Source organism: Melitaea cinxia, chromosome Z (genome assembly GCF_905220565.1).
Source record: "Melitaea cinxia chromosome Z, ilMelCinx1.1, whole genome shotgun sequence".
NCBI classification, from domain to species: domain Eukaryota; kingdom Metazoa; phylum Arthropoda; class Insecta; order Lepidoptera; family Nymphalidae; genus Melitaea; species Melitaea cinxia.
The window spans coordinates 16855236-16869415 of NC_059424.1; the positions used below are offsets into that span (position 1 = coordinate 16855236).

The following is a 14180-nucleotide window of genomic DNA, read 5'->3' on the forward strand; positions in this document are numbered from 1 at the left end:
TGCATGAATGTGAAAAGCATTTTTAAAGTCATTCATATCCCCATTAGCATTAGAATTTGACACAGAAATATAAAACGTATCGTCATTAGAGTTAAAGCTTACAAAGTTTTTAGTAATGTTATTTTTAGGTAACTCTCAGTCTATTTTGTATTATATTATGACTACTGCCATAACATAAACCTTGACATATTTTGTCGAGCTGAGTGCTGAGCAAGCTGGTGGACCGGTTATATTATTAATACTTTCGTTTTTTTTGCGGCCCCCTGATTATATTTTAACGTGCACACAGGACTTTCAAAATATTATTTTGTAATATTTAAATAAACCAATCTTTTAAGCGTTTAAATTTGTTCAATTGTTATAATATATATATGTGTGTAATCGAGGTATTCTATTTATACTTATCAAAAAGTATTTGATGTATAATTAAATCTCAATTTAATTATATATCATATAATCATCATCATTTGTAACATTAAATAATAACTCTTTGACGGTTCGCAAGAATGTGGACATAAGGTGCCAATCAAACCACTAATTGCAAATTCATGCGACATTTCGATCCTTTATTGGACCATCATCAGGCATCTAAAATACATACAAACATTGAAGAAAGTTGTACAACTAATTAATCCATACAACAACCAACCAAAGAAAACCAAAACATTAGTACCTTTACATGTAGCAGTCAATCGACATCTCTTCATTAAAGTTCTTTCATTATGTAAGATTCTAAATCCAAATGAATTATATATTATTTCTAAGTTACGTTTAAAGCTGTATGTAATGTAACAATATGCACAATTTTAAGTTATTAAGTTTTTTTGGTTTGTACAATTTCAAGGCATCAAATTCTCTATAGAAGAAACATAGAAGAAATATTCATACATAGAAGAAATTTTGAGAACATGATGTAAATACAACAAGTAATGATTATTAAATAGAAATTGTAATGTAAAATTTTTTTAACTAGCTAATTTGAATGACATATTTTTATAAGAAATGACTAATTTTTAAAATTTAACAATTGTAATGATTAATAATGAAAAATGATATATAACATTGAGGAAAAATACATGTAGAAACAAAATTAAAATAGGAAGAAAAAAATTATAAATAAAAAAATATATGTAAAGGTAATATAAAATTCTGGTTGTGATCGTTGTGTTACCTATTTAAATTTAAATATTTTAGTATAAATTTTCAAAATTCATATAATACAGCTTTAAACGTAACTTAGAAATAATATATATAATTTATTTTCAGGAGCTTTTTCTATTTAACTTGTTTTTGAACTTTACTAGACTGTATGAACATCACAATTAGTGATAACACTACCCTGCACTTGAAAGTCAAACTATTGTTATATTCTTAAATGTAATTTCTAAATATATAATTAAGTATTACATAAATCTCACCTTGTCTAATATTTTTTATGTCGTTATTTTTTTGTATCCAGTCTCGCATGATACGTATGGCTTGTTCTTTAGTCGCTGGAGTTTCCCTCAGTTCGTGCGCTGCTACTTCCGCTATGTTCTTGAGACACCGACCAACGCGTTCCTCTTTCTCGCAAATGTCATTGTTGGCGGACCACGTAGTGCTCACGGTGAGCAAAACGCTTGCGGTCGTCATTTTTATTCTTATTCTGTGAACAGAAACAAAAGCAACTAGAGGCTTAACAGAATTATTTGAAAAATTCTATTTAATTTATAGACGAAGCACAATCTAATGATAAGGCAGATCTAGACATGAAATACATTGCCTACATTTATTTTTTTTCCTCATATTTTAGTAAATAACAAAACGACTTTGTTTGATCGAGAAAGCTACCACTTTTACTTTTTTTTCCTGTCGTTGATAAAAAATGACGAAATTCGAAATTTGAATTGATACAAAGTGAAGAAATTAAATAGCAACTTATTTAATCATATCATTTGTTACAACAGATCAAATTCCTAATTTATATTTTAATTAAACTGGCTCTACTCTAGGTCTATGTCAAAGCCTAGGCTAAAGTATAGGTTTACGTGAAGGCTGAAACAAGTTATAAGTAGGTACAAGGTAATTTCTTGCCACTCACATTGACCTCTAAAGTATTAGATATTCACTTAACTTTTATTATTTATTTGTGTTAACATTTAGAGACATTTGCCTTAACAACGACGTTATAGTTAGGTTATATATATTATAATACTTAGGTATTAATAAAAATATTTTATTGAATTTATTTCCCAATCAAGAAGCCTCAGGTATAAAATTTTTACATTGTCGAATGAAATAACAAAAGCCAAATACTACAAAAACATTAAGCACGTAAAAAATGATTTTCCTGAATATTTAGTAAACCTTCTACTGAAAAATTAAATAAGTTTTTTTTTTTTTTTTTTTTTAAATAATAAATGTACTTAAATCAAATTTAAATTACTTCTTTTCTATAAAACTCGATGCGTCCGGTTTTACCTACATAACATTTGTCAAGAAGGGGATTAGATTGATTGGACCAAATTACCGTCAGTGGGTACAACAGTCAGTTGCTGTGACTAGGTCAACCTGCCATCGTCTTTATAAACAGTCAACCATTATATACCACACATATGTGCGACACTTAAAAAAGGTGAAGTCAAGAAATTGTTTCGTATATAGATAAACAACTTGACTGACTTAATTCTTAGATAATAAATAATATATAGCATAATAGCCTAGACATAACCCATTTCACGACGGGATCTACATTTTGCTCTATGTTTAAGAGAGACGAGTAAATATCTTAGGAATCGATCACGGTACGCAAAGCTTAGTAAGGCTACAGCTGGTTTGTGCAAAAGAAGAAAATATTTAATGTAAATACTATTAACGTGTTTAATGACAATATTAGATGATTACTAATTATAAAACATATATTAACAAATATTTTGAATCACAATTTCTTACCACTTTTTCTATTTACATACTTTTCTGAACATACTTTGTATTAAAGCTAACACTTTTGTTTGTTTTTTGGAACATGTTTTAATCTTTACACAGGAAATAAAAGCAGTTTGTATTGAAGTCGCTTATGTTAACGAGAGGCCATGCTAAATCTATGCGAGTTATAACGTGTTAACATTACATTATATCATAAAACTAAATACTGATATATTCCTTCATGACACAAACTTATCTACTTAGGAAATACATACAATTTACTCCAGGGATCTATTTTCACTGTTTATTTTTTTGGAACGAGTTCCTCATCGCGTGGTTCACGCACTGAGCAAGATGGGAACGACATCGAGAAAAGATGACATGACTCTATTTCGACACTTCTTGTTATAGTACCTACCGACGTTTGCTTTATCATTTTTTATTTATTTCGTGTAGAGATTAGTGCTTTTTACATATACTCGTTACAATTTACATTAAATAAAAAAAATATATAAAAATTATCAAAATTTTCAATTTAACTCTGATATTTTACAATATAAATTATGACAGTACAGCTACACACGTCTACCAAAAAGCGAAAGGAACTTCGTTTCGACCGGGGGTCCATCGTGGCTTTTTTTATGATAAATTAGTAGGTAATCGTATATTGCTATGATATTTTTATCATATAACAAATGAAAAAAAGATAAAAATAAACTTAACTTCGAGTTTGTTTAAATAATTGCGATTAAATTATCAGTTACTGAAATCATCAATAATCTGCTTGTTTTTATGAGAATGTAATAATTAATAATTTTGAATTTTGTTTATTTTGAAATTACAGTTTGTATATGTGTGAACACGCCACATAGGCTTTTGGTTTGTACTATCTAAAAGGAAAATAGCTTAAAATATTTTTATTAATTAATTGCTTAATTGATAGAGGCTTCGAAATATTACGCTGTGACTTGTGATATAGAGATTAATCCCGCATCATCATAACGCAGATCCGCAAATCCCCGCAAGTTTAAAAAATTGTGCTAAATCTTTCGAAAACACGCCAAAATATAAAAAATGTATACAATAGAAACAGTCACTGCAGTTGGAGACCATTATAAGTATGAAAATGACGTTTTCGAATGTACATGTGGGAACATCTGCTACTGATACAGGTACTATTTTCAAATATTAAACAAAAGACATATACAATAACCGATAGGACTATGGGAAATTTTTCAAAAAAGAAATAGCGTGCTTTGAGTTCTATGGAATCAGAGCATCGTACCTGTTGCTTGTCTATGACGGACCAGCTGGTGGTTCAACACCGAAAAGTAGAAGCCTAGATAGTAGTGATCAGTAGCCTTTTTGGCTTCAGGAAATATATGTTGTTAATATAAGAAGCCGGCTGGGAAATGAAACTGTAATCGCCATTTTCTTCTTAAGAGTGTTTTTTCAAAAAGTTAAAAGGTATCTTAGATTAGTCACTGTAATACAATCTAAGTAAAGTAATAGATAATTGTAATTAATTATACGAATAAAACTAAATTAAGCAGTGTCATAATACCGATTGAAGTCAGGGTAAAATTAGCAAATCATATGTACTTTTGAATTTGAAAGGGATGATAATAAAAGTGAGATATATAGAGTAAGATGAAGACATACATTAGGTTTGACTATATCCTAGCTAATCGTAAGCTTTTCCGATTGTTTTTTTTTTTTTTTTGATCCATTTGATTGATTTCATTGATCCATTTTGGTCTAAAAAGTCTGCTTTTTTCTACTTGATTAGGTATGATGTTATTTTTATTTTGGTAGTAAAATAATCAGACGCGCCAAATAAAAGTTTATCATAAAATATGATCCCATTACGGTTAGTCGCCGCGGGAGAGTCCGACTATAACCCTTCAGAAAAACTTACTAGTAACGGACACTCTAAAAATGAAATGTTTGATAAATAATTTTCACATAGCTATATATAACATCTCCGACGTGTGAGCACATCAATTCAGAAATATTATAACTATAAAAAAACGAAAACCTGCTGCTTAAATTCGATTTTGTAATTTTATTTTAAGAGTGCGGGATACCGCAAAATCCCGCGCAGAATAGACCAATTCCGTGTTAAAATCGTGTTGAGACTTAGTTAGCAGCAGGATTGTAATACCTACTCGTGAAGAAGAATATCAACTAATCTAACAAGAAATAAAATTCGCGCAGCAGATACCGCGACCACCTTAAATTCATAATATTCATTAATTCTTGTGATATTTTCTATTATAATTAACAATATTTAAAACGACACCCCGAGCAGGTTTTAACGAGGTTAAGACATGAAATGTGACCTGATTTAGTTTTTGCCGTATTGATTGTAGTATTACGTATAAATGTAGCTGCAATCGCGGCTCCTTAAATTACACATTTCGTGTAGGTACATTAAATTTATGAGAAATTTTGGAAAAATCAAATACCTTCACTTTTGCAATAGATGTTTAAGTGACATTCGAAAATGATATCTGGCTTCAAAATTAACTATTTCATCATTTTTTTCGTTATTCGACTAAGGCAACTTATTGTTCGAACAATATTGTATTTGATTAATTAATCCACTTTTACATCAAAGTAGGTAGCTACTTACTGCAATAAGAGATATTAAGTCATGTTTTCAATTCATTACTCACCTAATTTCACGCTCGTCAAATCCTATAATGAGATCAAAGTAATTTGCGTGACACAAATAGCAGCATTAGTGTTGTTTCAAATTTCATTGAAAGAATGAATGGATATAGCCGAAGCTTTTCAAACGCAATTCATTCATTCAAACGTAATTGTAGGCTCGCCTTTAATGTTCATTAAACAACTTAGCGTGTTACATAAAATTTCTTTGTTTACAACATTTCGAAATGAAATTGTTTGTTATATAACTTATGGTTATTATTCAAGTGTAGCAATACGTGATACACTTAAAATGTCAAGGTAGACGTATTTTTAGATCAGTTACACATAGTCAGAAAGTGTAACATTTTTTATTATGAAATTTTGCCATGCCATCGTCTTGTTTTCTGTCATTACAACTAAATAAAACATTTTAAATTACCGAGATATATGTATTTGACAATGTTCATAAATGTTACGTTACGTAATACGTTCACAATGTTACGTGATTAACTAACATTTGAAATATTATTATGATAAATATCTTCTATATATTAATACGTAAAACAAAAAGTTCTTGTTTATTGTTGGTCTGTAGTCAAGCTGATTTTTTTAAAAAACGTCTTTAATTTCATTATTTTTTATTTTTTGGTTTAAATTTTTAATTGTGGTCAATGTGTGGTGGGAATTTCGACTACTGGGCGACCACTAGTTAGATTTAAAGGATAATAGGTCAAGAGAACAGCGTCTTTGGTGCGACAAAGCCAGTACTGCGGTCACCAACCCGCCTGCCCAGCGTGGTGACTATGGGCAAAACACATGAGTTCACGTGATTTTTGACGTAAACTTGTGGAGGCCTATGTCCAGCAGTGGACTGTATAGGCTGTAATGATGAGGTCAAGAGAAAAGTAGAAGACTAAAATAATTATGGCATATGTTTTGTATACAGATCAATGTTTGGTTAATTAAAACGTAACAGAGACGTAATAGATTGTTATATTACTAAATTTAAACAGCTTAATAACGTTTCATATCAGTCAGTCAGTTCGTTCAGCCTACCGCTGGACATAAGCCTCCCCAAGTTCACGACACACGTGACCAGCCCTCTGCCACTTCAACATGCTAATTCCGTGGTTTATGTCAATTACTTTCGTTCTCTCGCGGATAGTCTCATTTCTAATCCTATCTTTGCGAGAAACCTCAAGCATAGCTCGCTCCATTGCACGTTGAGCAACTTTAAGCTTGTGGTCCAGTCCCTTCGTTAGTCTCCATGTCTAGACTCCGTATGTTAACACAGGCAGGACGCATTGCTCGAAGACTTTTGTTTTTAAGAATTGTGGAATCTTTGAAGTGAAGGATCGACGAAACCTGCCAAACGCCGCCCAGCCCAATGGAATCCTTCTGTCGACCTCCTTCTCGAAATTGTTGAGGCCTAGTTGGATGGTATGGCCTAGGTAAATATAGTACTAAACAACTTCGAGCATGGTACCATCGACCGGTCTCGGTATGACTTGGTTGTAAAACATAACTTTTATTTGTCCGAGTTTATACCGGGACCGACTCGTCGGGAGGACTCGTTAGTTCTAGGCCGCCCAGCATTTGGCCTAGCTTATCCAACGTCTCCGCAAAGATGACGATATAGTCAGTGAAACGAAGGTGCGAGATATATTCCGCGTTGACATTCATGCCCCCTCCCTCCCTATCCAACGTCGTAAAGACATCTTCCAGCGCAGCGGTAAAGGGTTTTGGCGACATTACATCACCCTTTCTTACCCCGCGACGAAGGAAAATGGGTCTCGTTCGCTGATCCTGGATCCATATCCACCATCACCGGTCATCGTCGCCGCGTCGTACATTCTATACATATCTTATAACTTTTCGTAGACGTATTTTTATTTAAATTATTTACTTATAAATAAGAATAATTTCAATTCGTTTCAGACCAGAACAATAAAATTATAATAAATATATATAACCAATAAAAAACTGTTAAATAAAATTTATTATATTATTAAATAAAATTAAAAAAAAAAACTATTATGAAATACAGAACTATTTTCTAAATTTAGAACTTAAGGCGATTTTATTTTATTGTGCTTATAATTTAATAATTCCTTAACCAGCTTTTCTCAAAATTCTTATGTCCTAAGCGTAACTGTTCAAGAATATCTGTATTTTAATGTAAGATAATTATTATTAAAAAAATTTAACCCCCGACGCAAAAAGAGGGGTGTTATAAGTTTGACGTTTCTGTCTGTCTGTGACTCCGTAGCTCGCGAACGGACGAAGCGATTTCAATTTAGTTTTTTTTTCTATGACAGGTGAGTTACGGGCAAGTTTTTTTAGATATGTTTGATGAAAATCGGTTTAGTCGTTTAAAAGTTGTGGGGGGTGAATGTGGGGAAGAATAACCGAATGTCTGCAAATATAATCTAGTGGGGTGTCAAATGAAAGCGCTTCACATGCACATTACAAAATAATGTGTTCAATGAAAATCGGTTGAACCCTGAAAAAACTCTGGGGGTAAAAGTGGGGAAAATACCCAATATCTGCAAATATATGTGATGGGGAGAAACAAAATCTATATTATAATAACTGTACCTATAAAAAGTATATAATTAAAATTAAATAAAAAAAAACCGACACAATAACCTCGGGCATGCCCGGCCCGGTCCGGTCCTTCTAAGGAATACGAGAAAATTTCTATTCGGGAATAATGCGCATTTTAAGTCTTTATTTATTTATTTTTTTGTTTATTTAAGTGAACTATGTTTTTTTTTTTATTTAAAGGGACATCTATAAGTTTTTCATCCAAAGGTTCACAGAAATTGAAAATTTCTATAAACATTATGCCTTGCACTTATCGTACAGGTTTTACATAATACTACAATTCGACAGTCCTGTGAGTGCCTAATGAAGCTAAGACGTGATCCGATGCTGACGACATTTTTTATTACAAAGTTTTAATTTTTTTATATGTTCATTTTCATTTTATTTTGGATATAGTCTAAGCAAACATATCTAGCGAATTCATTATATCTAATTTATAAGATACTTAAACATTTCAATACAGATCGCGCCATTACATTTGATTTCGTTTTATTGACGTTAAAACACCACATTACGTCATATATCCTATTCAAAGTATCTTCGATTAGAACCGTATGTTATTAGATATTCAGATTTTATTAACAATACATATACCACAAACAAGTTTATAAGGTCAGTTAAAACGATTAATCGTAATTATTATAATATAGTATAGTATAATCATCTTATTACGTAAAGATGTTGCTTAGGTTTATTTGTTACTAGTTCTTCGCCCGCGGCTTTGCGTCTATGGATTCCACTATTTGACTCTACAGTTTTCTCCCGTAAAAATATAGTCTGTGTCACTCGGTGATAACGTAGCATTCTTCTCGTGAAAGGAATTTCAAAATCACTTTTGCACTATTTAAGTTCATCGATTTCAAACCATTTTTTCAATAACTTATTTTAGTTTTGAACAATACAAACATAAACACACATATACGCATGAAATCGATAACGTGTTTGGAAAAAAAATAATATCTCATAACGATTTTGTAACGTAATTGCGAAGGCTGAGCAATAAATAATAACCGAAGGTCGATTACGTAGTTTTTTTTTTTTGTTTCATGGTATAGTCGTGCTTAATTTATCACATATGATATGGTACCTACTGTTGACAAAGTTATGGTACAATGCTGGTAAACTACATGTACTTTGAAAGTGATATAATGTAGTGTGCTTGATAGGTTTTCTGTTTGAACGCAGCTATTGTAACTAATTGTAAGACCAGACAAAAAATTAAAGTATTCAAAGAATTCTTCACTCCACAAGACACCTCAAATAGGACTTGTTAAAAGTGTATTGTATTTTTATTCGTATGTTTTTCGTCGTTTGTTAATCAGACATGAGTCTAAGGCAGCATAAGAAATAACAAAGTCAACGTGTCGGAGGTTTTATCCCAAGGGCTTATCAGCTGTCAGCTTTGATTGGTAATCAATACGTTAATGCTAATAAATGACTCCTTTTTTTTTTGCAAACTCAACTGCGACTTAACCTAAACTGCACCCCTCTTCACGCTTTTTATCGATTTCCTTAAAAACATCATTCCCTAGATTTCTTTTTAATTTCGAAACCACATCGTCTGATAAATATTTGGCCACATCACCTAAAATACAGATCGTGTCCTTCTTCCAACTGTCCGGTGGTCCAAAAGCATCTTTATGACTTGCCAAACTAGCAAACCCTTCCATTACATCATTGGAACAGTTTTTTATGTTTCCGATCAGTAACGCCGCTCCTTTGAAAGCCTTAGGATGTATTCTTTTTATTTCGCTCTCTTCAAATGCACACAAAATTTGTCTAAGGGCTGTTAAATCATAAACAGTATAGTCTTCTGGCTGTTTGGCCCCAAAGTCTTCACGGACACGTTCCGCAATTGCCAAAAGCTGATCATAGCTTAAGTTGTAGTCTCGACCAAAATTCGTTATGACGTCAATACTGCTCAATGTTAAGTTTTGATATTCTTCTGGTTTAATGGCAACTGTCACCCAATTTAGGGATGATAAAATTTCCTCAGGTATTAAATATATTTCAAAATAAAAATTAATAATGGAATTCCAAATGAATTCTGCTTCGGAAATGCTTAGTTTACTTTTTCCAAAATGAGATAAACAATCAACAATTTCTTTCGGTGACAAAGTTTCCAATTTGTATAGTTTTATTTTCGAATTCTCCGGCATATCTAATACGTCATTGCACGTTAAACTGTAAGTGTTCTGAATCGTTAAGAAAATAATAATCAATATAAACATTGTTTCTTGACGGTTGCTCATGTCGACTTTCAAAGGTATTGTGAAGCTTATCGTGTCTCACAAATTAAATAAAAACGGCTTATGCATAAATAAAATCTATTATCTCTGTATCTAATAAGGTGCTTAAATTGTAACGAAAGAAGTACGTTTAATTTTTTCAACCACTATATAATGTTTAAAACTAATATCATCCAGTACATTTTTATTATTTTTTATACTTACTTAATTTTATCTCATATAAGTAGTGTAGTCGTAAACATTAATGATTTCAATTACGTAAAACAAAAACTTAATCGTTATTTTAAGTACATAACGTTTATGTTAATACAATTATTTTTATAATTGTCTGTTAATTTAACTTGTAGCATAAGTAAAAACAAGAAAAAGTGAAAATACAATTGCATAATGAGAATTTACTTACATTTGTTCTTTTTAACTCCTTTGTTGAAAACAAAACAAAAAAATAAATAAATAACAAAAATTCATGTAATAAAATTTTGTATATTCTTATTTTCAATTTTTCAAACATTACTTGTCCAAAAACTAACCAACGGGGTTGGTTTATAATCTATGTTTATACGGAATAGCAAAAACACTGACTTCTAACTATTTGATTCATAAATCAAAATATTAGTATTCAAAATTGTCATTTAAAAATTAAATGTGTACATCTTACAATTTACTTGTTAATTTTATGTTGTTAAAATCTTCAAATACATAATAAATTAATTAGACTCAAATAATTACTTAAATTATAAACACATAGACTTCCATTAACTAAATATCTATATCGAGACAAAATTTTAGGAACAAGGTATATTAGTTCAACGAGAAATTTAATTTACAATTTACTAGTTTATTGTAATTTTTTGAAGCTATCGATGCTTAGTTTTGCTGCAGACTAATTAGATCGACATCACGATCCGCTTCGTTTTATAATTATTTTATTTTAATAATCATTCGTGATTGACGTTGTAATCGATTAATATATTGTACGATGATTTTCCATGCGGAAACTAGATGGTGATTTTTTAACGTGATAATTATAGGTAACATTTATAAACTAAACTGAGCAATTGATCTTCTAGAACGTTGAGCTAATTATTTTTCCTCTTTATCTGAATACTTTATTAAATAAATATTGTTATAGCATTAATTGCTTCATAGTCAATGATACCTGGGCAGATGGTCCAAAAGTCTGGTCCGAAAAGTCAAAAAATAAATAAATATATATACGAGCCATGCAAAAAATTATCAAAGTATTGATGCATGAAATCAGTCATGCTCCAAATGACAGTTAGTAAAAAATAATAATAATAATAAAAAATACAGTCGAATTGAGAACCTCCTTTTTTGGAAGTCGGTTAATAATAATAAAGGACGTCACACGGAATTCGTCCAACTTCCTTTTAATGTCAATGTCGTATACAATTTACCTTTATTAGGAGTTAACTTTTTGGAATAAGATATTTTTTCCTTCTTTGAATGAAAAGCGTTGTTTTTAAATTCTCTTGTCGTCATGAAAATTGGTTTTTTTAATTCAATTTTATTTCATAGTTTTTAAGTTGTATTTATTTTTGCTTATTTCGGAAATTCACGGTAGATTGTACATAACGTTAACTATTTGTATATCACTACAAAGTATAAAACAAAGTCGCTTCACGCTGTCTCTATGCTTCGATCTTTATAACTACACAACGGATTTGCGGCGATCTTATGCGGTTTTCTTTAGTAAATAGAGGGATTCCAGAGGAAGGTTTAGGTATATGTATAATACATGCATAATACAGTAGAGGAACACTGATAGTTTTAGAAGTTTCTAATTTGATGTCGTAAATAAACACATTTCTTTGCGCATATATTTTATTTATTTTATATTTAAGTATCTGTATTGCACCCGTGCGAAGCCGGGGCGAAGCGCCAGTATATTATAACTGACGTTTGATGACACTCATATTCTATAGTAAACAACACACTAGGAAATACATGAAATAAATAAAATGTGCAAACATTCGTGAAAATTTATACTTATTTGTTAAATTTAAACGTTAATAGGTAAATACAATTTTTTTTTATTTAGGTTATGAAAAGGTTTCTTAATTTTTTATAAAGTTTTCACTTTCGAATAGCAAATGTGATTTAATAGATAAAATATATTTTGAGGTGCTAAACAGCTTTTGATACTTTGCAAGGAAGTTCGCTAGTCATTTTAGAGTACTTACTTACTTTGCACGTGTGAAAATAACTGCTCGGTAAATTGCAATCTTTATTATTTTGTATGGCATAATAAAATCTAATGTCGTGTTATGAATGTGCTAATAAAACTAATTATGTGGTTTGCTAGAAATATCTTTAACTTATAACTATATTTCTAAGGCCATGTTTTACCTGTTGAGGAAAAAGTTTATTCTTGCGTATTTTTTATATTGCTACGTCGACAAACAAGCGTACGCCTCACCTAATGGTTAAGCGATTACCGTAACTTACCTACGGCTGTGCAATACGAGAAGCATCGCAAGCACGTGGCCGACCCTATCCCCCAATCACTCCCACGAGTTATGGTCATTTTTCTCACCACAGGAACACAAAACTGCTCGAAAGCAGTATTATTTAACTACGATCTTTTGTAAGGTCGAGGTACTGCCCCAGTCGGGCTGCTTGGAAAATCTAGCAGCATGTTTTCTGCTGTGCCCTACCTCAGTTCCGAATAGACTCTAACGGCAGAAAGGAAGAGATGCAATATCGGCCTTTTTTTAGCTCAAATAATAAACTATAATTTTTAGATTCGCAGACAGAGAATAAAAATACGGTGCAATTCGATGGTGAAAAATAACATATCGTAAATTTTTCTCCGTTGGATACCATCATATGTCAAATAGCGTTCATTAACTACAACCGGTTAAACAGACTCTAAACAAAATAGTTTGGAGATTGATAAACTCCGCCGATTAAGTTAAAATGTATGGACCGGAATAATAAAGTATTTATTTAACAATTGGCCTCAAACAAAAAATTATATCTGTTCAGTAATTATCTATCGACAAACAAACTGTAAGGATATCATATTATCTAAACATGTCCGCCATTCCTATTGAAGCAATTGGAATGGAAAATTACGCAGAGACCACTAAACCGTAACATTCTTTTTTAGAATAGCTAATCGATAATTTATATTTCTTTTTACATGTTAAGATATTTTACATATAAACTAGAATGTTCAATTATTTAAAGTAGCGATAACTAGACAGTCCACGATTCCAAATGAGGTAATCTGCTTACCAAATATAAATTGAATTTCATCAAATAATATAGGCGCATATGATATGTACCCATAGGGGTGCCACATAAAATATGGTAGCAGTAGGTATATGGTACGATATGTAGAGACCTATATATCTATAATAGTTGGGAATCCTCTAATAAGTAGAAAAATTCCTTTCCCTAGTGGGAAATAGAAAATATTATCGTGGATTTAAGTTTTAGTATAATAAACAAAATCGCATTATATAGGTATATAGCTTTCTGGGTTTTGAATATGTGCGATCAAATTTTTCCATCCAAGAACTAGATTTACTAACAATCGCGTGTCATAAATATGATAAAGTTAGTGGTTGAAATTGTTTTTACTAATATTTTTTTTCACATCGACAACTTGAATTTACCGTAATATAAATAAAAAACATAAGTACCTATATAGAGACCAACGAACGAACTTCGATAACATTATTTTGAATAAAAATGATGAAAATGATGAAACTGAATTAAATTGATTTTTATATTTGA

At 31.1% G+C, this 14180-nt stretch overlaps 1 protein-coding gene across 1 annotated transcript in view; it reads right to left on the reverse strand.

Moving 5' to 3' along the window:
- The window catches only part of LOC123668502 (clavesin-2), a 32584-nt gene that overhangs the window by 8442 nt on the left and 9962 nt on the right, over positions 1–14180 (reverse strand). Inside the window, exon 2 of the mRNA XM_045602237.1 lies at positions 1419–1645. Within this exon, the coding sequence (XP_045458193.1) occupies positions 1419–1632 (214 nt within the window). The 5' untranslated portion in view covers positions 1633–1645. The remainder of the gene's footprint in view (positions 1–1418; positions 1646–14180) is intronic.